At 43.7% G+C, this 24,431-nt stretch overlaps 1 protein-coding gene and 1 long non-coding RNA gene across 2 annotated transcripts in view; one reads left to right on the top strand and one right to left on the bottom strand.

Moving 5' to 3' along the window:
* The window catches only part of LOC136628082 (uncharacterized), a 407,320-nt gene that overhangs the window by 331,465 nt on the left and 51,424 nt on the right, over positions 1–24,431 (bottom strand). Inside the window, exons 5-6 of the long non-coding RNA XR_010792846.1 lie at positions 2,246–2,317; positions 1,231–1,338 (exon numbers count right to left, since the gene is read on the bottom strand). This is a non-coding gene — a long non-coding RNA (uncharacterized lncRNA). The remainder of the gene's footprint in view (positions 1–1,230; positions 1,339–2,245; positions 2,318–24,431) is intronic.
* Positions 634–22,724, top strand: LOC136628074 (prostaglandin reductase 2-like). The gene is made up of 6 exons (XM_066603699.1): positions 634–898; positions 11,847–12,056; positions 13,423–13,544; positions 14,277–14,364; positions 16,209–16,248; positions 22,317–22,724. Exons 1-6 carry the CDS (start codon positions 830–832, stop codon positions 22,379–22,381), a joined length of 594 nt encoding a protein of 197 aa, XP_066459796.1. The 5' UTR covers positions 634–829; the 3' UTR covers positions 22,382–22,724.

The following is a 24,431-nucleotide window of genomic DNA, read 5'->3' as shown; positions in this document are numbered from 1 at the left end:
GTATAACCAATATACAAGGGATTAAATGAATAAATATACATGGTAGATATTCAAATTAATAAATATGCATAATCTGAACAATAAACTATGAATGGTCTTTAAGAGAATCATATATTAATAATTATTATGTTATGCACATATAGTGCCTGTCCCTTTAAATGACACCACGGCACCCAACATGCACTATATGCTACATGTTGCAATGTGTATACCTCGGTTTCCCCTTATCTTAGCTGTGGTTTGAATGTCATAACTTTATTGTTTATGCATTCTGTTCATGAGATACAGCGTCATGACGTCAGACACATATGCACATGTGACTCTGCGTTTGAATGTCATAACTTTATTTCTTATGCATTCTACGCACAAGACACAGCGTCATGACGTCAGACGCATATACACACATGACTTTAGCCCAGATAGCCGTAACATTCAAAATACCTACAGCTAAGCTATAAGATGCATTTGAGCACGCTATGCAGCTATAGAATGTGTCAATTCACACAGCACCATCAGTGTCTTTCTCTTCTCCCCTCCCCTGTCCCCCCTTGCCCCTGTAATGCACGATTATGCTAATCTATACTGACAAAGCAGACATCAGTGTAGAAGCATCTGTCCTGCTAACTATGTAACATCAACACGTTAGCAGTTTTTTTTTTTTTTGTTTTTTTTTTTTTTTCTCCTTTTCCCCTCCCTGCAATGTGTTGTTATACCATCAGATGCCGACACAATGGTAACAGTTTGGTAATCACTCACTGCTATATACCAGCAGTGACCCCCCTCCCCCCCCCCTCCCCTTCCCATTCACTTCCCTTTACAACATGCATTGATGCTGACACAACAGATGCCGGTCTGGATTTGGCAGCCTGATTACCTTCATTTGTCACAGGATTACAAGGTACTTTTATTACTATATATGTCTATTTTTATTCATATAATGTACACTTGAAAAAGGCCGTGCGGCCGAAACGCGTTGTGTATTATATTTTATCTTGTTTTATTAAAATCGTGGAACCTGTTCATCATTGCTGATCGGTACCATATTTGATACGCCTATTTGGATTAGGAGGCGCCTACCCTAAAGGCGCCTCCCTGAAGTAAGTGATATAACTTTAGTCCCTTCAGTATATTCTATTTCCACCTATTCTACGGTGCGAGCGCTGAGGTTTTTTTCTTTTTATCTCATTTACATTTCGAATATTGATATGTCAAGCTGTTTGTTTTGCCTACCTGGATCATTAACGTACCGATGCCCCTAAGCGAATCCGGTTACGTCAGGGTGATTATAATTCTATTTAGAATCTCTGGAGTGCTGCCTTCTGATTTTTTAGCTTCTTTCTATAGTGAAACATATGAGAGAACTCAAAAAAAACTTCCCTAGTGCATGCTGCAATTTGCAAAAAGATACATCAGAAAATTAGAAATGAAAAAAAAAAAAAACACAAAATTTACAGTGCATTTCACAACTCCCTGTTGACCAACAGTTAATATGTGGGGACAGCAATTTATGCTGCAAGAAAATCTGAAATAAATACACCAAAACCACAAGGAGCATGCCTGTAATGATCCGGTTCAGGATTGGAGTCTCTTTGTCTTAACCAGTGGGGATCGGTAGCGTGGTCAGGGAAAGCCAGAGGTCGGTATATGGGTAAGTATCAGTTTGCGGTGCATAACAATAGGTAGGCAGCGTAGTCAGGGAAGCTAGAGGTCAGTACACGAGTAGGTATCACTTTGCGTTACAGAGGAGCAGATGGGTAGCGCAGTCCAGGAAAGTCAGAGGTCAGTACACAGGTATGTCAGTTTGCGGTATAGAGGAGTAGGCAGGTAGTGGAGCTTGACTACAGGCTTGGAGAGCAGTGATCACACCATGAAGGGAGTGCCAGGCCAGGTTCCTTTGTCTAATCAAGGGAACAGGGTCAAGCCAAATAGGAAATGGATTTCAGAGGCAAAGAATAGGAAACCAGGTTTATACTGGAGAGCTATCCAAAGGGCTGGATAGCTCAATAGGAAGAGGTGCCGCCTGGAGTACTGGAGCTCCTGGGTTCAAGCCCTGATGGTAGCCCTCTCCTTTCAGGATGGCCTCTGGGTGGTATCCGGCAGCAATCGAGTCGCAATACTGAGGAGCTGGTGGGGTAGAGATGGCACTTGTCAAAGTGGCTCGACCAAGCTCCTCCCCAGAGGGACGCCTACAGCCTGAGCCAATGCACCGCTAGGCCTCTTCCAGCACTGTTGGGACAGTGGTTACCTGTATACATGTGCATTGGACTGAAGAAGTTGTCACTTATGACGCCACCGTTCCTTCACACAGTTGATTCTCCTGCAGAAGAAATAATAGAGTTCACACACAGTTAACTTTGGATAACTCACTCACTGGGAACGAACAGTGACTGGAACTTTTACTTTTTGTTCACACAAAATACAACTTCAAACACCAGTGCAGGAAGACTGTTTAGAACAGGGGTCCCCAACCACCGGTCCGGGGCCGGGCCGTTTGGTGCATACTGCCGGTCCGCGGCACCGCCGGGAACTTTTAATAAGGCAGGAATAATCGCGGGCCCTTCAGCTGCGCTCTCACACTAACCTGCTGTGTGGAAGCGGCCCCTTCAGCAGTGCTCTGCGGTGTCACACTAGTCTGCTATGTTCCTTGCAGCGCGCAGCAACCAATCACAAGGCGCCTTCTTTGGCGCCGAGGACTGTGGCACCAAACAGCAGAGCGTCCGTCCCGCGAGTAGAAGAGAAGAGCCGCCTCTGCAAGTAGCAAGCAGCATCCGCGTGAGTGGTCAATTTCAAGTTGTGTGTGCCGGGGGTGGGGGGGGGGGGTGGAGAGAAATTAAATGCTGGGGGAGGGAGGAATAACATACCTGCTGCCCTATGTGTGTGTGCTGGGGGGGGGATAACATACCTGCTGCCCTATGTGTGTGTGCTGGGGGGGGGATAACATACCTGCTGCCCTATGTGTGTGTGTGCTGGGGGGGGGGGATAACATACCTGCTGCCCTATGTGTGTGTGTGCTGGGGGGGGGGATAACATACATGCTGCCCTATGTGTGTGTGCTTGGGGGGGGATAACATACATGCTGCCTTTTGTGTGTGTGCTGGGGGGGATAACATACATGCTGCCCTATGTGTGTGTGCGCTTGGGGGGGGGGGTAACATACATGCTGCCCTATGTGTGTGTGCTGGGGGGGGAATAGATTATATACTGCCCACTGCCCTATGTGTGTGCTGCTACAGAAATTGGCAGACGTATACAGAATATTTAACACTGTAAGCACATATGTAATGTTTATGGCACCAAATACAGCATTGATGTTCTTTTCACACTTATATCGGGGGTCTTCCACGGACATGAAAGGAACCGGCAGGATGCTAGGAAATGACAGTAGTTAGATCTATGCTTCCAAGTATCTGAGCAACTGGAAACTAAAGTTAGTCTGGATTTACATGGCTCAACTATCATCCAATTAGTCGCTCAAAAGAGCGAATGTTAGCGACAGTTGTTCCATGTAAACACGGCTAACAAGCGGGCGACAAGAATTCATTCATTAGTCATTTTGTTTCAGCTCACCTTAAAAATAGTCGCTGGTCAAATAATTATCATCTGATATAAACAGGAAATTGTTTTTCAACGACTAGCCAGTAACATTGCAGGGAGGTGAGCACTTCAGCGACCGCGAAAGTGAAGAAGTGAACAATCACTCTCACAGTCGTTCGTACGCTAACAAAACGCTGTAGCGAGTATTTCGAGCCTCTGTTCAGATGACAGTTTGTCCCAGGTAAGAGGGCTGAACCCAGTAATTATAACTGGAATGGCAGACTATGCATATGGGAAGCTCCTAACTTATCTCTAATGGTAAATGTTGGGGGTAAAGAAGGGTTGAAATCCAACATTTCCATGCGCAGGCCAGCTCTCCGGCGCGAGCACACCGGAGCGGCCCCATTGAACAGAGCAGAAGACCGCACAGCGCAAGCGCGTCTAATGGAAGGAGAAGACAGCGTTAGTCGGCGCCATGGAGACGAGGACGCCAGCACCGGAGGGGGTAAGTGTATAACTTCTGTATGGCTCATATTTAATGCACGATGTATATTACAAAGTGCATTAATATGGCCATACAGAAGTGCTTAACCCCACTTGATTTCGCGGGACAACCCCTTTAACTGCATGTATTTTGGACTAAAAATCATTTTGCCATAGGATTTTTAAAAAATCGTTTGGCTTCTGCAGCTTCTAATTTATGAGGTTGATCTTGCACCTATATATATATATATATCTCAAGGTCACATGACATACAAATAGATACTTTCCCAGACATAACCTAGACAGTAACCCATTCAGTGCTGCAAAGTTGCAATACACATCATATTCATACACATAGAAGACAGCGGAAAAACAAGACAACGTAGACCACCCAGAAACTTCCAGAACGTATGCACATTAACTTCTGCACACTGGAGTTTTACAACAGAAAGAGAACCACGATGCTGCAGGTTGGCCAGTGTAGTTCTGTTTACAGACGTGGAGAGAGTATGCAGCTCCAGTGCAGACTACAGAACTAGAACTTTTTTTTAAGCACATACAGCATTTTCACGGTCGCCCTCATTACGTATACGCAGGATGTGTTTATGTATCGCCATACACATTCAGCTTTACCCTGACCGTGTTCTACATATTGGTTTAGCGTACTCTATGGCTTTTCTGAAGCCGTTGTGTCGCTAGGCTGTAGACCCCACAGATGGATCATATTTTATAAGATTGTAAGGATGAAAATCTTCCCTTGGTGCTGCGGACATTTCTTTAATCTCATCGTCTTTTGCGGTAATTTTGGGCCTTTTCTTAAAAAGGATTTCTTGTCATAATGAAAAAAGCAGATGGTCAATACATCTTAATACAAACAACCAGATGAGATTTGTGCCTGACAAATTTAAATTTTCTTCAAAATGCAGACGAATGGCTTCGCCTCATCACATTTTTCGGGTATGATTTTCATGCCCGACAAAACTGATGAAAACATGGTTATCTGTTTAAACCCTTACACAGATATTGTGTGTGAGCTACTGCTGCAGCATCCCCTTCTCCGCCATCTCCCCTACCATCTAGAAGTGCCTTTTATGGTCCAGTGATCAAGCAAGAATTTTCACCTAAACGGTTGTTTGCCCCTCATCAGTATGCAGTAGGTCTCTGGCTTAGTCTGTGAGGGGCCTATAACTAGGGGCAGAAGCGGTGTTGTGTCTGCTTAAGGAGAGCACCCAAAAAGTGTTTCGAGACGCCTAGGGGGTTAGTGCATATGGGGATGGTATAGTCTCTCCCCAAGGAGAGCACCCAGAAGGGGTGTGCGGACATCTAAAAGCTAAGTAAGGAGACTTATAAGACCTATTGCATACTGCTGAGGGTCAAACACCCCAATCTAATAGATGGCGCTGTAGAGGTTTTTTTCCATCTTTCTAATTCGCAAGGGTTCTCAAGACACACATCGACTGCAGCTGCAACAGAAATTGCGTGAAGACGACCTGACAAGCCCTTAGAATTCTTTCAGTGGACATTTACGAATGTGTGAACAAAATGCAATTTTCAGACCCCACTCGGGCGACAAGTTCTCTGTTTGTACTCGGCACTACCAGTTTCCCTGAACTTCTGCATCCATTTCTTTGCAGTTCATGCACTCACAGGCTGCCTTCCTGGGTGTTAATGATTGAAAGCCTTGGCCACCTCATGTGAACTGCTGGTATCGACTATCAGAATGATCTCATTTCTGTCCTGGACTAATGCCATCTTTTCGTACCTGAAAAGACATGAGGTTAATCACAGAAGGGACAAAAGGTTTCAATAAAGACTTATGGAACACCCTGTGAACCCTCCATGTAGCTGGCAAACCCAGTTCGTAGGCGAGCGGGTTCACCACACGTGGGATGACAAAGGGACCCACGTAACGCGGCGCCAGCTTCAAAGATGGGACCCTTAATTTGAGATTTTTAGAAGACAGGTATACCTTCTGTCCCACCCTGTAAGGTTCAGATACAGACAGACTCTTCCCACTACGCAACTGCATACGAGCCCCCGTTGCTTCCAAGTTTTTCTGTACCTCTTTCCATACTCCCTGCCGTGTATCTGTGGTGACATCAGCTGCAGGACAGACAGATGGAGTAGGGATCGCTGTAAGGAAGTAAGGATGCTGACCGTATACACAAAAGAATGGAGATACCCCAGTGGAAGAACAAGTGCGGTTGTTTAGTGCAAACTCTGCCAACGGCAGGAACTCTGCCCACTGATGAGCCTTGTCACCAGCAAACAACCGTAAATATTGCACTAAATCCTGATTCTTCTGCTCAGTCTGACCATTAGTTTGCGGGTGGAATGCTGAAGAGAAGGAAAGCGACATTCCCAGGTTTCTGCAGAAGGCACGCCAAAACTGCGACACAAACTGAACCCCGCGATCAGATACAATGTTTTGGGGAACCCCATGTAGGCGAATTATTTCTTTTACAAAAATCTTGGCAAACTCTTTTGCCGATGGTAGCTTCTTTAACGCCACAAAATGTGCCATCTTTGAGAACCGGTCGACAACCACTAAGATAGTGGTGCACTTCTGGGATTCTGGTAGGTCAGTGATAAAATCTACCGATAACTGCGACCACAGACTAGAAGGTACCGGTAACGGTCTCAGAGGACCCTCTGGAGGACGCCGCTGACTCTTATTGCGTGCACAGACAGAGCATCCCTTAACAAAGTCGCGGATCTCCTGAGACATGCCTGGCCACCAGAAGTGTCTAGAACAAAGATCCAGGGTTCCCTGAAACCCTGGATGACCTGCAAGAACCGATAAGTGAGATTCATCCATGACTCTAAGACGTAAGGTCTCTGGCACAAACCATCTGCCCTCCGGCACCCTCGCAGGAGCATCCTGCTGAGCATTCTGTAGTTGAGGGACGAAGCTAGATTCTACAGCTGCCACCACCACGCCAGGTGCCAAGATATTCTCGGGGGTCATAGTCTCACTTTCCGGCACCCCGAAACTCCGTGACAGGGCGTCCGCTTTCACGTTCTTCTCTCCTGGGATATATGGACGAAATTAAACCTGGTGAAGAACAACGCCCACCTGGCTTGACGAGCTGTGAGTCTTTTAGCATTGCTGAGATATACCAAATTCTTGTGATCAGTATATATGGTAATAGGGTGTCTAGCACCCTCAAGATGTTGTCGCCACTCTTCTAAAGCCCATTTGATTGCCAGTAACTCACGGTTACTCACGTCGTAGTTGCGTTCTGCTAAACTAAACTTCCGCGAAAAGAACGCACATGGGCTATACCCAGATCTCCCACTGACTTCCTGCGACAATACTGCCCCTGTCCCCACCTCAGATGCATCTACCTCAATGAAAAAGGGTAGACGCGCATCCGGCTGTATTAACACCGGGGCATGCCCTTTTTAGATGACTAAAGGCCTCTAGGGCTGCAGGCGACCATTTTAATTGGGAGAAATAGCTGCTGGACAAATGAGCGTTTGTCCAACAACTATTGAAGGTGTATTTGCACTTTAAAGTACTGACACCAAGTGGATGACTCCGAACATGGTCGGCGTATCTGAGACTGATCTCATTAAAGCGGTTGTCTCACGATCGGATTTTATCACCTATCCATAGGTCTGATCACTGAGACCCTCCCACTAATTCCAAGAATGGGGGTCATGTGTCTCCCTTTTCTTGTCACTGTGGTTGCGTATGCATGACACTGCTCCATTCATTTTAATGAGGCTGATGGAAATGGCGGAGTACAAGTGATTGACTATCTCCATCAGTCCCATTGAAGATGCATAGAGAGGCACTATGTATGCTTGACCACCGCCATTCAGTCTCCTCCTCACTGATGGGGCAGTGCAGTGATACTGCAGTGAGGAGGGGAAGGGGTACGGGAACCTTGTTCTCGAGATCAGTGGGGGCATCAGTGGTGAGACCCCACTTATCAGACTTGTATCACCTATTCTATGGATAGATGATAAAGGAAAATTGCGACACAACCCCTTCAATCCTTTCCAATCCACTGTCTGACCTCTGAAGACATTATGATTTAAGCTGTACAGCTCCAATGTTAGAAGACATCCACCGGGTTTCTCTTACTGTGTATTGCCAGCCTCTCTGCTGTCGGAGCCTATCCAACGTGTCACCTCATGCAGTACTGGCTTTAGCCAGGATATAGCGCCGTTGTATAATGGCAAAAAAGAGTAAGCCCCCTAGGAAAACCAGGATTTCTGCCCTCCTCTTCACGCATAGGTGGGACTGCAAGTGATGAAACATTCATGACCCATCCTATCTAAAGCCAACTATATTTGTCATCACTGCTGATAACTGAGAAGAATAAGCCTGTCCCATATATTACTACTAGATGCAGGCTGTATTCTGCACCCCCATTCTCAATTTTTTAGGGAAAAACATTAAAATTTGTAATTCGCTCAAAGCCCACTGTAACCCATAGGCCTCATGCACACGGGGAAAATTGAGCAGCGGATTCCACGCTTGTCAACAGGCGCAGGCGATCCTCTGCTCAATGTGTCCATTGATGTGTGTGTAGGTTCTTCTCTCCACGCCCACCAGCAGATTTTATTTGTGGCCTCTCCGTGCTGAAATAAAATCGCAGCATGCTGTATTTTTAGAGCGGATACACAGGACCGGCTCCATTGGAGTCAATGGAAGCCATCCCTGCCGGTGCACTTCTGCAATAATCATTGCGGAATTGTTGCGGATCCGCGTCATCACCTAAGCAACGGCGCAGAGAAATCTGTACTGTGCATGTGCCATCGGAGTCACATCCGCATACAGAAGAAAAGATCATCTCACAGGTATGCAGGGTCACGGGCAGCAGGCACGGGAGTAATTCTGTGTGGGATTTCCCATATCCGCACGTGCCCGTGTGCACGAGGCCTTATACAGAAAACACAATGTTGTTGTAACTGTTAATAAAACTGAAAAATTGTTGTGGCTCCAGAAGTCTGTTTTATTTTTCAACTATTGGTATATTTCCATTAGCTGGACCCTAGTCTTGTGGATGGGCACCTGTCATATTTTCTGGGTGCAGTCGGATTTACTGGTTTGACTGCTTTTCTCGGTATGAAGGAAAAAGGTCATGTGATTCCTGGCGCCAATCAGACAATGGTTGTTAGTGGCGCTGCTGGAGCCTGTGGGTCATTGGCTGGACAGGTAAGTGATATGGAGTAGGAAGGCAGGCACTCATTTCTTGGCTTCCATGAGCTGATATGTGGAGTGTGTGTCTTTATGACCCTAGTTTCTAATACTGTTATGCTACAAACGCCTTTGCTTCTTTACTACAAGTAAGGCTGGCTGTCCACGGGCAATAGTTCATAGCGTCGTCCGCGGCGATAAATCGCACGTAGATCACTCTTGAACCGCTTTCCATAGGATAACAATGATAAGCGCAGCCTGATGTACACGAACGGGAAATCCATCGCAATTTTCCGCTAGAGTCTAAAAATTATAGCATGCCGCAATTTTCCGCGATGAGCCTATCATAATGATAGGTTCATCGCAGTGACTTTAAATGATCTCCCGCGGCGGAAATCTGCCCACGAGAATCCGCCCGCCCGTGGATAGGCGGACTAAAAATATATTAACTATGTATTGCACTTACAATATGATAAGGCCTGGTGTATCCTCCATGCCTTCCTTGCGGACATACAGTATCTCTAACTGTCTTAAAGGAGAGAATAATCACAACTATTGGTGCAAAGGAAAGTGGGTGGGAATTGCAAATGAGATAGAACTCCTAAAGCCCAGAACAGGGTATTGTTTTTATGGCGTAGACACTGGCAAAAATTACAACTTTTTTCTAGGGGTCAGTATGATCGCGATGATTCTAAATTTATTTAGTTTTTTTATGGCTTAACTATTTTTAGAAAATAACATTTCTTAAAATATATATTTTCTGTCACCATCTTCTGACCTCCTCTTTTATCTTTCCATCCATGTTGCTGTGTGAGGGCTTGTTTTTTGCAGGATGATCTGTGGTTGCTATTGATACCATTTTGGTTTGCATACGACTTTTAGATTGCTTTTATTACATTTTTCTAAAAAAACTCAATTCTGGCATTGTGTATTTTTGTTCTCATGAGATTCACCATTCGGGATAAATAATATATTATTTTGTTAGATTTTTTTTAATAATGTTTTTGTTGAGCAATCAAAAACAATGACAATAATATACTTTTTGAAAGCATCTTTGGAATCTTTGAGTTTAATCAAAATATACATTAACAAAATATAAGATAACTTCAGATATCTGCCATCCAATCATTATATAGATAGAGTAGATAGAGTCTATAATTTAACAAACAACACAAATAAAAGAGAGAAAGAAAAGAAAAAAATAATTAAGACCTACCAGCTTATAGATTATCTCCTTTTCTTGAAACCTTAAATTAAGTAATTTGTGGCTGTTTTCTATACACAAAACAGACCTCCACCTGTTTAACGGAGATTTTTGGGAAAAGGTACCCATGAAAAAGAGTTCCCCATGACCCCAGCATGGCAAACATTTGATAGATTTAACTTTTATGGACACAGTAACACCAAATATGTGTTTGGCTTTTTGTGTTTTTTTTTACTTAATTCAACTTCTTTTCCACTCATTTTTAGGCTGGGTTCACACTGGGCAGATGTGCCGCGGAAATTCCGTCCGGAATTCCGCCGTGGCAAATTCCCCTGCGGCCGCTAATCACGGGATTAGCCAGCAATGTGGATGAGATTTCTCAGAAATCTCGTTCACACGGACAGCGAATCTGCCGTGGCAAAGCTGGCGCTGTGTCGCGGTTTCGCTGGGCGCAGCATGTTCATTTTTTTTCTCCCACTGCGGCCGTGCTCTCCTCTATGGGAGCGCCATCCGTGACTGAAAAGCGAGCGGCCAGGCTGCTTCAAAACCCTAAGTGCCGCAGGTTTTGAAGCAGCGGATTCCTGGCGGAAATCTCGCGGTTTTTCGCTGCCAAACCGCGAGATTTCTGCCTGGAATCTGCCCAGTGTGAACCCAGCCTTACAGTTTTTCTGTGTTTCCTAAGGGGACTTAAACTTGCGATCATTTGATCACTCAAACAATTTAATACAATACTATGGTATTGCATTACACTGTGTTTTATCAAGATGCGCCACAGGCACACCTTGATTGGCATTAATTCATGGCTATTAGAGATGAGCGAGCATACTCGCTAAGGGCAATTACTCGATCGAGCATTGTCCTCAGCGAGTACCTGCCTGCTCGGAAGAAAAGGTTCGGATGCCGGCGGCGGGCGGGGAGCGGTGGAGGAGAGCGGGGAGGAACGGAGGGGAGATCTCTCTCTCCCTCTCTCCCCCCTGCTCACTGCCGCAACTCACCTCTCACCCGCACCGGCAGCCGAACCTTTTCTTCCGAGTGGGCAGGTACTCGCTAAGGACAATGCTCGATCGAGTAATTGTCCTTAGCAAGTATGCTCGCTCATCTCTAATGTCTATGCTGGGGGGCTTCAGAAGGCCCCTGGATGCTATGATAACTAAACAGCATCTTGCAATCTCATTGCACGGGGACCGTTTAGAACACCCAAAATTTCATTAGGGTATTTAAAAAGTCAACAGCCACGATTAGCATGAGCGCTGATTGTGGCTATTGCAGACGGATGTTAGCTGTCACAGACAGCCAGCACCCACAGTGTATGGAGTGGGATCAGCTCCTGATTCCGCTCCATGCAAACCCTGGACCCGGAGGACGTACATGTTCCTTTAAGGAACTTGTCACATTTCTAATGTAATAGGTTCTCTTTAAATGTATTTACAAAGTCAATAGGCATGACACATTCAATTAGCTTATGTTCTATAGATTGGACGATTCTTTGGCTGCTCTCGGATCATTGGAATTTGTGGGACAAATGAGAAGTGTTCAGTGTTGACCTCCGATTTTGGCTTTGATGCCGCACTGAATTACAAGAAAGCGCGTCTTGCAGATAAGTTAAGAGAATGCTGTCCTAGTGGAGTGGATGTGTACTTTGATAATGTCGGAGGAGAAATTAGTGATCTTGTTATTAGTCAGGTAAATATCAATATTCCAATGTAATGAAACACTGACTTATTTTTCTTGGTGTCCTTTTTGATTCATCCAAATTGTGAAATGTCTATATTAATTGAAGGCGTTCTGAGACTAGAAAGTTATGGCCAATTTCTTCTAGAAACCGGTGCCACTTTTGTTCTTGTACGGTGTATGGTATTGGGGCTAAGCTACAATACCAGACACTGCCAACGGGCAAAAGTGGCACCATTTCTTGAAGCAAGCAGTAATGTCAATTTTCCAGATTATTCTTTTCACAAATGAGTTTGTCTGAAGCCTAACTCCATTCAAAATCTGAGTATTCAGGTGGGACTGTAGTTACCATTGATAGATGTCGTCCAGGACTAGAAAAAAGGTCTGCCTATAGGATGTGCTTGGTATGGCCGTTCAGTTTTATTCATTTAAATGGGGATGAGATGCAATACCAGACACAGCCCATGGACAGACGTAGCATTTTTATGGAATAATGGCAGGTTTTTCTTCTACTCCTGGATAAGAGTTCATTCACATCAGTGTTGGTGGTTCCATTCGACATCTCTGTTGCTGAATTGCGTAGAAAAGACCCCAAAACAGAACAAAATAGCAGAGTATGCTGTGCTTATTTCATCCTATAAAATGATGGAAGCCCATTCAGAAACCGAATGGACCCCATTATTATCCATGTGGTGCTTTTCGATTCCATCGTATGACTGTTCTGCTCGGCTGCTGAGTTTCATTTTTGTAGCACAATCAGCATATTTTTCACTGCAGAAAATATGCTATGGATTTTGGTGCAAATCCACATTATATGTAGCTCTTGACCTCATTTAAAGAGGTGCAATCTGTTCTGATAGTCCACATTATATGTCAATTAAACACAGATTTTTTTTCGCACCATTGTTGATGAGATATCTTAAAGGGTATTTTGGGGACCATTTTTACTCTTCTCCACTTATTTTAATATCTAAGATTCAAGGACTTTACTATATGCATTGATTTTTCTTTTTACTTGCTGCGATCCGCCTTTTTGACAGCTGGTCATGGGGTGCGCTAATGCTGGTTATTTGCATGTTGCACTGACATCACGTCTACTACACTCACTTCCACTCCTGTGCATCATGTAAATTAGAGGCATTGTGTATATTTAAGTGATCAAAAAGTTTTCCAGGTCCCTAGGTGACATGGGATGGCTTTGACAATAAGTGGCAAATTATTTGGCATTGGAAACCCCATTAAAATCTCATCTGCATGGCTTGTACTGTGAATGCTGCCGATTGTCTGCGGCTTTTATATCCCATATGAACCCTCCCTTAAAATGACCCACAATTAATAGAATAAAGGAGAATAAAAATATTTTTGCTTTTAAAATTAGATGGCCAAGAACAGCAATATTATTGTATGTGGTCAAATCTCACAATACAACACGGATTTTGCTTATCCACCTCCTATACCAGCCCAAACAGCGGCCATACTGAAAGAGCGCAATATTACAAGGTTGGTGTTTTTTCTACAATATATATATATTTTTTTTTTATTTGGCTACCGTCTGACAATGTTGGGTAGAAAAATAAAGCCGTCTATTAATTTAGCTGACTACCAAATGGAGGAGCCAATAACACCTGTGCAGGACACCGATGAGACAGCCACTCACACTGCCTCTTGATAATGAGGGGGGTGGCTGCTTGGTGTACACTCCCACACATGGTGGATACAGGGCGCCAGACCATACTGATATATGTAGTTCACCATGCAGACCAGCAACCTATTAATGACTCCGTGATAATTCGGCGGGTTGCCCTGCATTTCCATCAGAGAACCACATTACCACATTGGTACAGCCACCCTGGGCTCCCCATGGAGTCTTAATGCCACACTGCATGTGAATGATAGATAATAAATGCAAGGCATTGGTTGGATGTTGGCCAAGATACATGAGCCCACTAACCACTTCACGGTTCCTTGCGTTGTAGTGGGTTCCTACACTAATATAAATGCATCACAGAAGGGGAAATAAAAAATTAAAAACAATCACAGATAATGGCCGTTACTTACTGAGTGAGGAGTGCATATAGATGGTACCTGCAGTCAAATGAAAATCTGGAAAAAACATTTATTCATGCTACATTTTAAGTTACATTGATGTCAAAATGTAAACAAAAAAAATTAAATGTTCTGAATGCAATTCTGTAGAACAGATTTGAAAATGTTTATTTGAATTTTGGACAGGGAAATATCTGTAGTCTTTGACTATGTCGATCACTTTGAAATGGCTATTGAGCAGCTCGGTGAGTGGGTGAGAACAGGAAAATTGAAGGTACGTCCAAGAGGAGGTATTGATTGGTGATGGTTAACCCCATATCATCATTAATATATTGGAAAAACGATTGGTGGAGATCCTTCAAAATAACCCATTACTCACTCGTTGTTCAGTAAAGCTGATTTTATGTAAGAACAGTAGCCTTAAGATGTTACCAAGGGCATGATTGGAATACTGTTCAAAAGTCCTGTTCCAGCATGCCCCCGGTTTAATATCCAAGAAGTTACGGACGGGTTTCCTTTAACCCCTTGAGTGGCACGCCCGGAAATTTTCCGGGACGAGCTCCACTGCTCATAGCGACATAGCCCGGAAGATTTCCGGGCTATGTATCACTATGGGAGCTGCAGAGCACAATGCCACAAGCTGTGACAGTGTGCTCTGCCTGCACTGTCCCACAGAGAACAAAGCAAGGGCTTTGAAAAACCAGCAGAAGATATTGCCGATATGCCGGCAATCTCCTGCTTTGTTTACAGGTTGCCATGGAGACCACCGGCTTGTCAGAAGCAAGCCGATGGTCTCTGTGGCAGGGAGAGCTGGTGCTTGGCTGTGAGAGGACATCTAGGTACCAGCTCTTACAGCAGAGATCAGAGAAAACCTCCGATCTCTGCTGTGTTAACCCTTTACATGCTGCAGTCTATGTGACTACAGCATGTAAAGGGCTGTCACTGCAGCATGTAAAGGGCTGTCACCATCGGACCCCCGGAATGTGATCAGGGGTCCTGATGGGTCCTGTGGAAGTCCCCTAAAGGGACAAAAAATAAAAAAATAAAAGTAAAAAAATTATAAAAAAATAAAATAAAAACACTTGTCTCCCTTTACTTTGTAAAAAAATCAAAAATACAATCACACACGTGGTATCCATGCATCGTAATGACCCAGAGAAGGAAGTTAATACATTATTTAACCCCTTAATGACATGGCCCCTTTTTTTCTTTTTTCCCCATTTCTTTTTTTCCTCCCCCCTGTTTAAAAAATCACAACTTGTCCCGCAAAAAACAAGCCCTTATATGGCCGTGTCAATGGAAAAATGAAAAAGTTATGGCTCTTGAGACGCAACTGCAAAATTAGTTGAAATTCAATGATTAGACCATTTTAAAAAACCTGCCCTGGTGAGCACGACAGGGTGGTAGGAAACCTGCCACTCAAGGGGTTAAATAAGGTACCTACTTGCAGTGTGTTTCCTGTATAGCAGAACCATCGTCATTTGTAGTAAAACATTGTCCATTTTTACCACATTGTTTTGGCCACAGAACTCACGACCGCTATATATACGGGTAGCCTAAAAGTCAAAGGCGAGTCGGTAATTATGTAGATTTTGTCTAGAGGTGGAACAACACTAACAGTTGGCTTGGTCGCATTACTGTTTTATACTAAGTCTAGCTTTGTTTCATTTTCTATAGCTTTCGGATTCCTAGGGTCATATATTCCTCAGTCCCTGCCCCCTGTTATCTAACACAACGACTATGTTCACATCTGTGTTCGCAGCCTCTGTCGAAGATCTGTCGAAAAAAGATCCTACATGCAGGACTTGAATGGACACCATTATAGTCAATGAGGTCCATTCAGCATCATTCAGTTCCATCATAAATCAAATCTGTTTAGCCAGCAGATTCCCCCTGCTCAGTAACAGAGCCGGAAAACTGAATCCCCTAACTCGAGTGTGAACATAGCCTAAATCTGTTCTTGGCAACTGAGTGCTACCAAGCTGTTCGGGAGATAATGTGAAGAGGAACACAATCTCCGATTCCATCTCCTCCTTATCTCAGTACAGGCTTCATTAATATATTGACACTGTTTCTTACATTTTAATATGAAATTGTTTTATTACATCTCCTGTGCAGGTTAAAGAGACTATTACACACAGAATTGAGAACACGGCAGGTAAACAAGTTTTTTTTCCATATGAAATATTGCAGTTTTTAAACTTCTGTAAAAGGATTAAAGAGATTATACAACTTGGACAGGACTGTGTTAGAAGGGCCCCCTGCCGATAATTTGTTCAGAGTGTGTCCTGCAGATAGGACCCCCAGTATGAATCTGTTATATGGGGGCACTGTGGCAGAAAGTGTTAAGTCCCTTTTACATGAAACAATTGTCGATCAAACGAGCAAAAGTGAACGATCAGCCTTCCGACTAAACACAGCCGACAATAAAAACAGCAAGCTAAATTGTTCACTTTTCGTTCATTTCATGAAGGCATAATAATCATCGTTGGCTCGTTCACTAACCACTTGGTTTAAATACTGATCATTCAGCGAATGTGAGCATCTGAACAATCACTCATTTGAATGAGCCAACACAAGAAATCAGCAGATCTAAATGGACCCTTACTCTGCGGTGCCACCACAAAGGAAATGGAACAGGACACAGGTTTTTAAAATCAAAGGAGTGAAATTTAACAAGCCCTGGATGTCAGATTTCTGGCATAAAAAAGCCACAACTTTTTGCGCAACCTTGTTGATGCAAAAATTTGCGTCTTTTGGTCCCTTTTGCAAAATGTGGGAGAGGCTTACTGGTAGGGGGCATGGCCATCTGCAACCCAATTTACATCAGAAGTTTATAGATGAAATGTACCTGAGGTCATAGCTGTAGATTTCACAGTTTGGCACCTTTGGCCAGACATGCACCAAGAGCTATGCATCTGTTAATAAACTTGCCACGCATCACTATAGGGAAGTCTCTACTTGATGGCTGAAGTTGTCAGACACATGTGCTACTTATCTTGGGGAGCGGTTAAATTATAGGATCAAGCAATCCAACCAGTCCGACTGAATTTCTTTTCTGGGGCTGCATTCCCACGAACGTATATCGGCTCGGTTTTCACGCCGAACCGATATACGTTGTCCTCGTGTGCAGGGGGGGGGGGGATGGAAAAGCCAGGAGCAGGAACTGAGCTCCCGCCCCCTCTCTGCCTCCTCTCCGCCCCCCTGCACTATTTGCAATGGGGAGAGGCGGGACGGGGACGTGGCTAATTCTCGGAACTTAGCCAATATACGTTCGTCTGAATGCAGCCTAAAAGAGATAATAAGCGTGATTAAGGCCCATTTACACGGACAGTTTATCGCAGTGATCGTTTTGGCGATAATCAGTGCATGCAAATGGGCGCGGGGCACCCGCTTTTCGGGCACTGTTAGCTGATCTTTAAAATCAAGCTAACCTAAAAATCGTCACTCACTTTTAGCAGCAGCTACTTAAATACCAATTAATACTTTATTCAAAATGATCGCTCATAGCTGTCACTCAATCTCTCGTTTTTAGCGATCTTTGAGGGATCATCTGCTGGTGTAAATGGGCCCTTAAAGTAGCTCTAATAATACTATAGGGATCTTGAATGTATGCAGTAACCTAGTAAACTTCCACTTGAAGAATATACAGCTCCAGTTGGAAACTATGGCAAAGTTAATTTAATAGTGCCTTTACTGCAGCATCTCAATTAATTACTCAACATTGACAAGCTGCAGTCTGTGCCCTGCAATCAAAGTATAGACCATTGTATGTAGCCCTCTTCTGCCCCTCCGGTTCACCTTAGGACACTAGTATTCAACCTGTGTCTCTCCAGTGATTGTGAAACTGCAGTTGTCAGCATGCCCTGACAGCATTCATACAGGGAGTACACAACAGATGAGGAATCAAGTAGTGTCAGCCGCCACACCAATTTGGGCTCTACTGCAGCGTAGAATTCTGCCATTTTTAAAATCCACGCAATATTTCGGATTTTGGTGCTGAATATTCCACAGTATTTTTTAATATTCTGTCCCGTGGGATAGGTCCATAAGAGACTCCCTAATGAATGAATTACAATGGAAGACTTTTTTTTTTTGTTTCTCTAGAATATCCCTTAAAGGCTAGGTGCACACTAACTCTAAGGCTGCATTCCCACGAACGTATATCGGCTCGGTTTTCACGCCGAGCCGATATACGTTGTCCTCGTGTGCGGGGGGGGGGGGAGGATGGAAGAGCCAGGAGCAGGAACTGAGCTCCCACCCCCTCTCTGCCTCCTCTCCGCCCCTCTGCACTATTGGGGAGAGGCGGGCCGGGGCTAATTCTCGGAACTTAGCCCCGCCTCTCTCCATTGCAAATAGTGCAGAGGGGCGGAGAGGAGGCAGAGAGGGGGCGGGAGCTCAGTTCATGCTCCTGGCTCTTCCATCCTCCCCCCTCCTGCACACAAGGACAACGTATATCGGCTCGGCCTGAAAACCGAGCCGATATACGTTCGTCTGAATGCAGCCTAACTGCAAGTTTCGCCATAGAGACTTGAACGCAACTCGTGACAGACAGCACATGAACTCCAGTCCGTGTGCCGTCTGAAAGATGCAGCACATTGATGTGCATTGGTACGTCCTATTTTTCGTTTGTTAGACAACAGATACAGGACGTGCCATGAATCCTTTCATACGGCCCCATGGAAAAAAAATCCCAAAAGTCCCCAAAACTTTGTGATAAGGATTCTCAGTGAAGCTTGGCAAATTGGACATCTCATAAAAATGTGCACACAAAGGAGATTAAATCCCTAACAAAAACCACACCATTTGGTGGTGGTCTTGTTGCAGTGCGTTACATTGACTTGCTGTGGATTTAAAGAGAACCTGTCACTGGCTTCATGCTGCCTCAACCACGGGCAACATGTATCCAGGACAGTTATGCTGCCCCTTGCTCAGGCAGAATATGAACCTGTCCCTTTAAAATCTACACCTTCACCTCAATAACAAATCTCATCCACAGGGTTTGTACTGTAAAAGTTGTGGATTTTCCTCAGGTAATCCTACTAAAATCCATAGTGTTGGGCACTGTGTGCCTATACTCTCAAGATATACTGCACATAAAATTACTACAGTGGGTAAGTAAATTTTTTTTTTTTTTACTCACCCTAAAGTGTTTTTCATTTTGTTCATTGTGGACACAGATGAAGACTGTGAGAACAGAAACAAAGTCCTTCATTTGTACGGAGACCATCGGGGTAACCCAGGCCTCAGCCATCCAAGGCCTCCAACTAAATCTGAGCATGAAAGTCGGACCCCACCCAACGTCCCAGGTGGAGGGCCGATTCCCTATTTAGGGATATTTGGTTTGCCCATCATGTCTCAGACACCTGGGTTCGGGAAGTTGTCTCTGGAATATGCTATAGAATTTCGGGTGAGGGCCGTCCTTCATGCGGCAGATCTAGTGGGAGAGTCCTTGGATGGCAGAGGCCTGGGTCGCCAAGGGGGTCTCTGTTTAAATGAAGGGCTTTGTTTCTGTTCCCACAGTCCTTTAGCTGTGTCCCCCAATGATGCGGGCGAGAAAAGAAACTGTCAGCCTGCACCATCTTTACAGTTTTTATTTGTGTTAATAAGCTGTATCTGTAACAGAGCTGTGCAGACAACCAGCATAGGGGCGAGAACACCTACCTTCACTTTGTTTTAACAGAAGTGAGAAATTGTGAAGAAGTGAACTATATTAGGATTTCTGGTTTATATTTTTTTGTTTGTGTGTTAGCCCATTTATGTCTTTTAATATATCCCTAATAAAGAATTTATATTTTAGTCTGTTACTGTGAAAACAGTAATGACTGAGCAGCAAACTGAAGCTTGGCAGGCGCTCGGCCCCATAGATATGCAAGACTTCTTCAGGTACTTTTACATGTAGCAATAATCCTTCGCCTGAGCAAACGATGTCACAGTGTACTCGGGCGGGCTGTTTAAAACACAAAAATACATTGCTGCCATTTTATTTTATTATTTTTTATAGGATCATAAACTGTATAAGTGAATGAGAACGACTGAACGATCAGTGTTTAAACCGAACGATTAGCAAACGAGTCAACGATGATTTTCATGCTTCCATAAAATGAACATTGAATGATAAGTCAATGAATTATTGTTCAATTGTTGGCTGTGTTTATACTGAATGATTATTGTTCATATTCAAACAATGCAGCTATTTTTTTTCTCTATAAGGCCTCATGTCCGCAGGTGGATTGGATTCCGCATGCGGGAGCATGTATCAGAGTCCGACCCTGCCCTCGGCAGAGGACCCTGCGGTTACCTCTCTGGTTTTTCTGTGTGCTGTGCAGGTTTTCTATTACTGGGTCTGTGGATGCGCCAGCGGCACGCACAGTACTTTTTTTTTTTTTTACTAATTTCCTGCAGATACCGCGGCATAATTCAATTGCGGACGGGCAATCCGCACTGAAATGGAGCATGCTGCAATCTTTCTTCCAGTCCGCTAATCGAAGCTGCATGCTTTATTTCATCCCTATGGGCAGCTTGGTTTGCGGATTCAGGCTTCACTGTATACATAAGCCAAATTCATACAAACCTATTACAGCTACACTGGATGTAACCCTCCTAAATTAACATCATTATAGATCCCTATGTTAATTCAGGTAACTAGACAGGTGGTAGGCCCGGTATTTGCTTATATTATTCTCATGTGAAGCGCTTTCTGCAAAATGTTACTATTTGATAATTGTATTTGTAAATGTTTAGGCCTAATTCCCACGGGCGGATTTCCGCTGCGTGTCACGTGGCGTAAATCCGCAGCGTTGCCCTGCAGATGTTAGGTTCTATTGAACCTAGTAGCTCAATGCTCACGGTGCAGAATTCCACCATGGTATTCCGCCCCGTGAAACCACCCGCGGCATGTTCTATTTGCCGCGGGCGGACGGCTTCCATTGCAGTAGCACAGCAGTAGATAGTGTGAAAACACTTTCCCGCCCACGTCATATGATGCTGTGGGCGTGTCATGATGCTGCCAGAGCTTCATGCGCTGAACTGCGCATGAGTGCCGGAACGGGATGCGGGATATCGGGCAGCGGATCCGGAGTGGAGTATGGGGTCTCTGAGGTAGCGCAGTGAAGGATTCCGCTGCGGAATTTCGCTTGCAGAGCCCGTCACGGCCGTGGGCACTAGGCTTTATGCATAAAGTTGCTAGAAGTGGTTCATGTACTAATGTAACAGATACAGTAAAACCTCTACTAAGGCCAATTTCGAGTAAGGCCTCCGGTCCATGGGCGATTCTTTGTGTTATCCACAGTGATGAGCTGCACGTAGGTAACGCTTTTCATAGGATAACGATGGAAAGTGCAGCCTGATGTATACGAGCAGAAATCTGCCGCGATATTCTTGCTTGTGTATAAAGAAATCGCAGCATGCCGCGATAAACCCATCACAATGATAGGTACATCGCAGTGACTGTTAGTGTTCTCCCGTGGCGGAAATCCACTTGTTTAAAATACAACGCCCGTGGACAGGCGGCCAAAGGCCAATTTTTTTAAGACAGAATTTTGTCTCTAATCACCCCGGCGTCTGCCAGCCTATGTAACCTTGCTGCTGAACCCACATGATCTCCCGATTCACGTCTCCTCCTCCTGCTGCTAATACAACCCACCCTTCTCCATCAACGGCGACGGGTAATATACTATTATGGTACTGTACAATTGCACTCCAAGGTAACACAGAGAACAGTGATAATGCTGAGGACAGATGATGTCACCTGCAGTCCTATGTAACACCACAGAAAACACAGTGATAACGCTGAGGACAGATTATACACTGTAGTACAGCAGATGTCATCTGCAGTCCTATGTAACAACACAGAACACAGTGATAACACTGACAGATGTCCTGTAGTACAGCAGATGTCACCTGCAGTCCTATGTAACACCACAGAGAGCACAGCGATAATGCTGAGGTCAGATTATGTAGTAGATGTTACCTACAGTTCTATGTAACACCGCAGCTAACACATAGTAACATGTTAAGTGTTCATTTATTCTTTGGTGCTTTTTGGAATGCCTAGAATGAATTAATTGGATTTACATTGATTCCTATGGAAATAATCACCTCGAATAGCAACGGTTACAGCTAAAGCCAATTGCTTTCGGACGGATTACCAACGTTAGTAGAGGTTTTACTGTAGATCACTTCTTTTGAATGGTTGTATAATAGCTTTATATTTTCCTCCTGCAGGTGCTTTTCTGTCCATGTTGAAAGGTGGAAATATAGGGAAGCAGATTGTACGGATAACTGGATAACCGTCTCATAATCAATAACGATGAAATTGACTTTCACATTTATTTCAATAATGTTGGATCCAAGCTACAAGAGACGTTGGATTACCTTATTCTCCATTAGAATCGCTTGCAGTCGTCAATCTCACAAAAAGCATACTGCATATTAGTTAGATCTTTCATAATGCAATCCACTTAATAGCAGAATAACCACTTGTAACGGTCTTCATTTAGAATGTGCAACAGTGATAAGTGTCGATATTTTTATTGAGAAAAAACCCTCAAGCCATTTATCTCAATTTGAACATAACTTTTATATTAAACATCTGTAAAAAATGCATAATGATAATAAAACCATTTAATCATGTGTTCAGCTTTCTTTAAAATACATTAAGCCCAATGTGTGTACAGAATAATAACAGGCATAGATTATTGAGAATGATTGAGGGATACAATCATACAACTAGATCAAGAACAATGGAAATGTACAATATTGTCATCCCTCTTAGCTGCACCAACAGTGCACTGCAGAGCATCATAGCCCCATAGAAAATCTGTCATGGTCACATGCTCAATGTAATTTTCTATACAGTCACAATCGAATGTCAGAAAACTACAGGTGGATTTGCCCTTAAACATGAGGTATATCTGCGAGTCTAATGCATTTAAGGGTAAAACCAGTTGTGTGTATAGCTCCATAATAAATACAAACATAGGTGACTTTAAGAGGGCCATAATAAAGAGTGCATCTTATAGTCCACATTACTGTGTTGTATACTGGGTTTGGCAGAAGCATGTATACAGCAGTATATTTATAATGCCCTTTAACACTGCCTGGTTCATTGTTAGCAGCTTGCCTGACTGTAAAAGCTTGCTTTCCCACAGGACATTCAACTGAAGCGTTGATTTTAGCACAAAACACAATTGACTCCTGCTGACAATCTGCCAATATAGGCTGATTTACTTTACAGAAGTTTGTGCAGAAGTTTCAAAATGTTTGGCGTTGAAACCAGGTAGTAAATACGTGACAATTAGCAGCAATTTCTAGGTGTGCCCAGCAGCAGGCGGTGCCAGTTTAACAACCCTCATACATTAGAACAGCTTGCTCTAGCTGTTGTCATTTGTGATGGTCAATTAGTATACAAGGTGCAGGTTTTAGTTGTGACCTAGAATAGAAAATAAAGACTTTGTGCAGGCCTAGAGGACCTTATGTGCTTTCTTCCACCAGCAACGGTAGAGTCTAGTATTGCAGCTTGGCTCCATTGACGTGAATGAGACAGAGTGGCAATACCATACCCAACCTGTGGCCAGAAGAAAGAAGCCTTATGTTTTTTCAACCCTAGACAACCGCATTAAGGTGCTTAAAAATTATTTTTTTTAAATCACATATTAGGTTATATGTGGAAGTGGCAAATTTGTTACCGTTTTTACACCTAAAATCTGTATCAGAGTATGGTATAATACAAGTGAGTACTGTCTAGAAAAATAATTAAAAACCCTGAATTTTAGTGCATTTCTGAAATTTTCAAATATAGGGCATGTGCTATATGTGGTCTATTTCAGCAGAATATCAAATTACTCAAATGCAGGTTGACACATCTACAGCAAAGTCCAAGAAGGAAAACTTCCACCACATGCAAACTTAAAGGACATGCTATAGAGCAAGAGGAGCCAAGCAGATCAATTATATAGGTTTTTGGGGACAGATTCAGTGTAACTTGTATTTTATGCAACCTCTGTCATTTCTGAGCTGAACAGTCCAATGGGTGGTGCTATAAGTGATTGACAACTACCCCTGTATGTAGTCATACACAGATAGCTGCCAATCACTGATAAGCTCCGCCCATAGGACTGTTCAGCTCAGGATGAGCAGAGGTATAAATGAATGAAACACAAGTTATACTGAATCTTTCTCCATATAAGCTTTTGAATAAATTCAAGCAAAGCAAAAGGAACAAATTGGGATTTTTGTTTTTTTTGGCAATTCTGTCATTTTAAAACAGCTTTTTTTGTACAGCACACATATGAAGGAAGACTTGCATCCCAAAATGCATACCCCTGTTTGTGTTGTTTT

Source organism: Eleutherodactylus coqui, chromosome 1, assembly GCF_035609145.1.
Source record: "Eleutherodactylus coqui strain aEleCoq1 chromosome 1, aEleCoq1.hap1, whole genome shotgun sequence".
Classification (NCBI taxonomy): Eukaryota; Metazoa; Chordata; class Amphibia; order Anura; family Eleutherodactylidae; genus Eleutherodactylus; species Eleutherodactylus coqui.
The sequence above is the reverse complement of the archived record's forward strand: the minus strand, read 5'-3'. Positions and strand labels throughout refer to the sequence as shown.

Coding starts and splice junctions, on each gene's coding strand:
- LOC136628074 (XM_066603699.1), top strand. CDS start 830: ATGCTGACACAACAGATGCCGGTCTGGATTTGGCAGCCTGATTACCTT. Junction 12,057..13,422: donor GTGATCTTGTTATTAGTCAG/GTAAATATCAAT, acceptor TTTTAAAATTAG/ATGGCCAAGAACAGCAATAT. Junction 14,365..16,208: donor TGAGAACAGGAAAATTGAAG/GTACGTCCAAGA, acceptor TCTCCTGTGCAG/GTTAAAGAGACTATTACACA.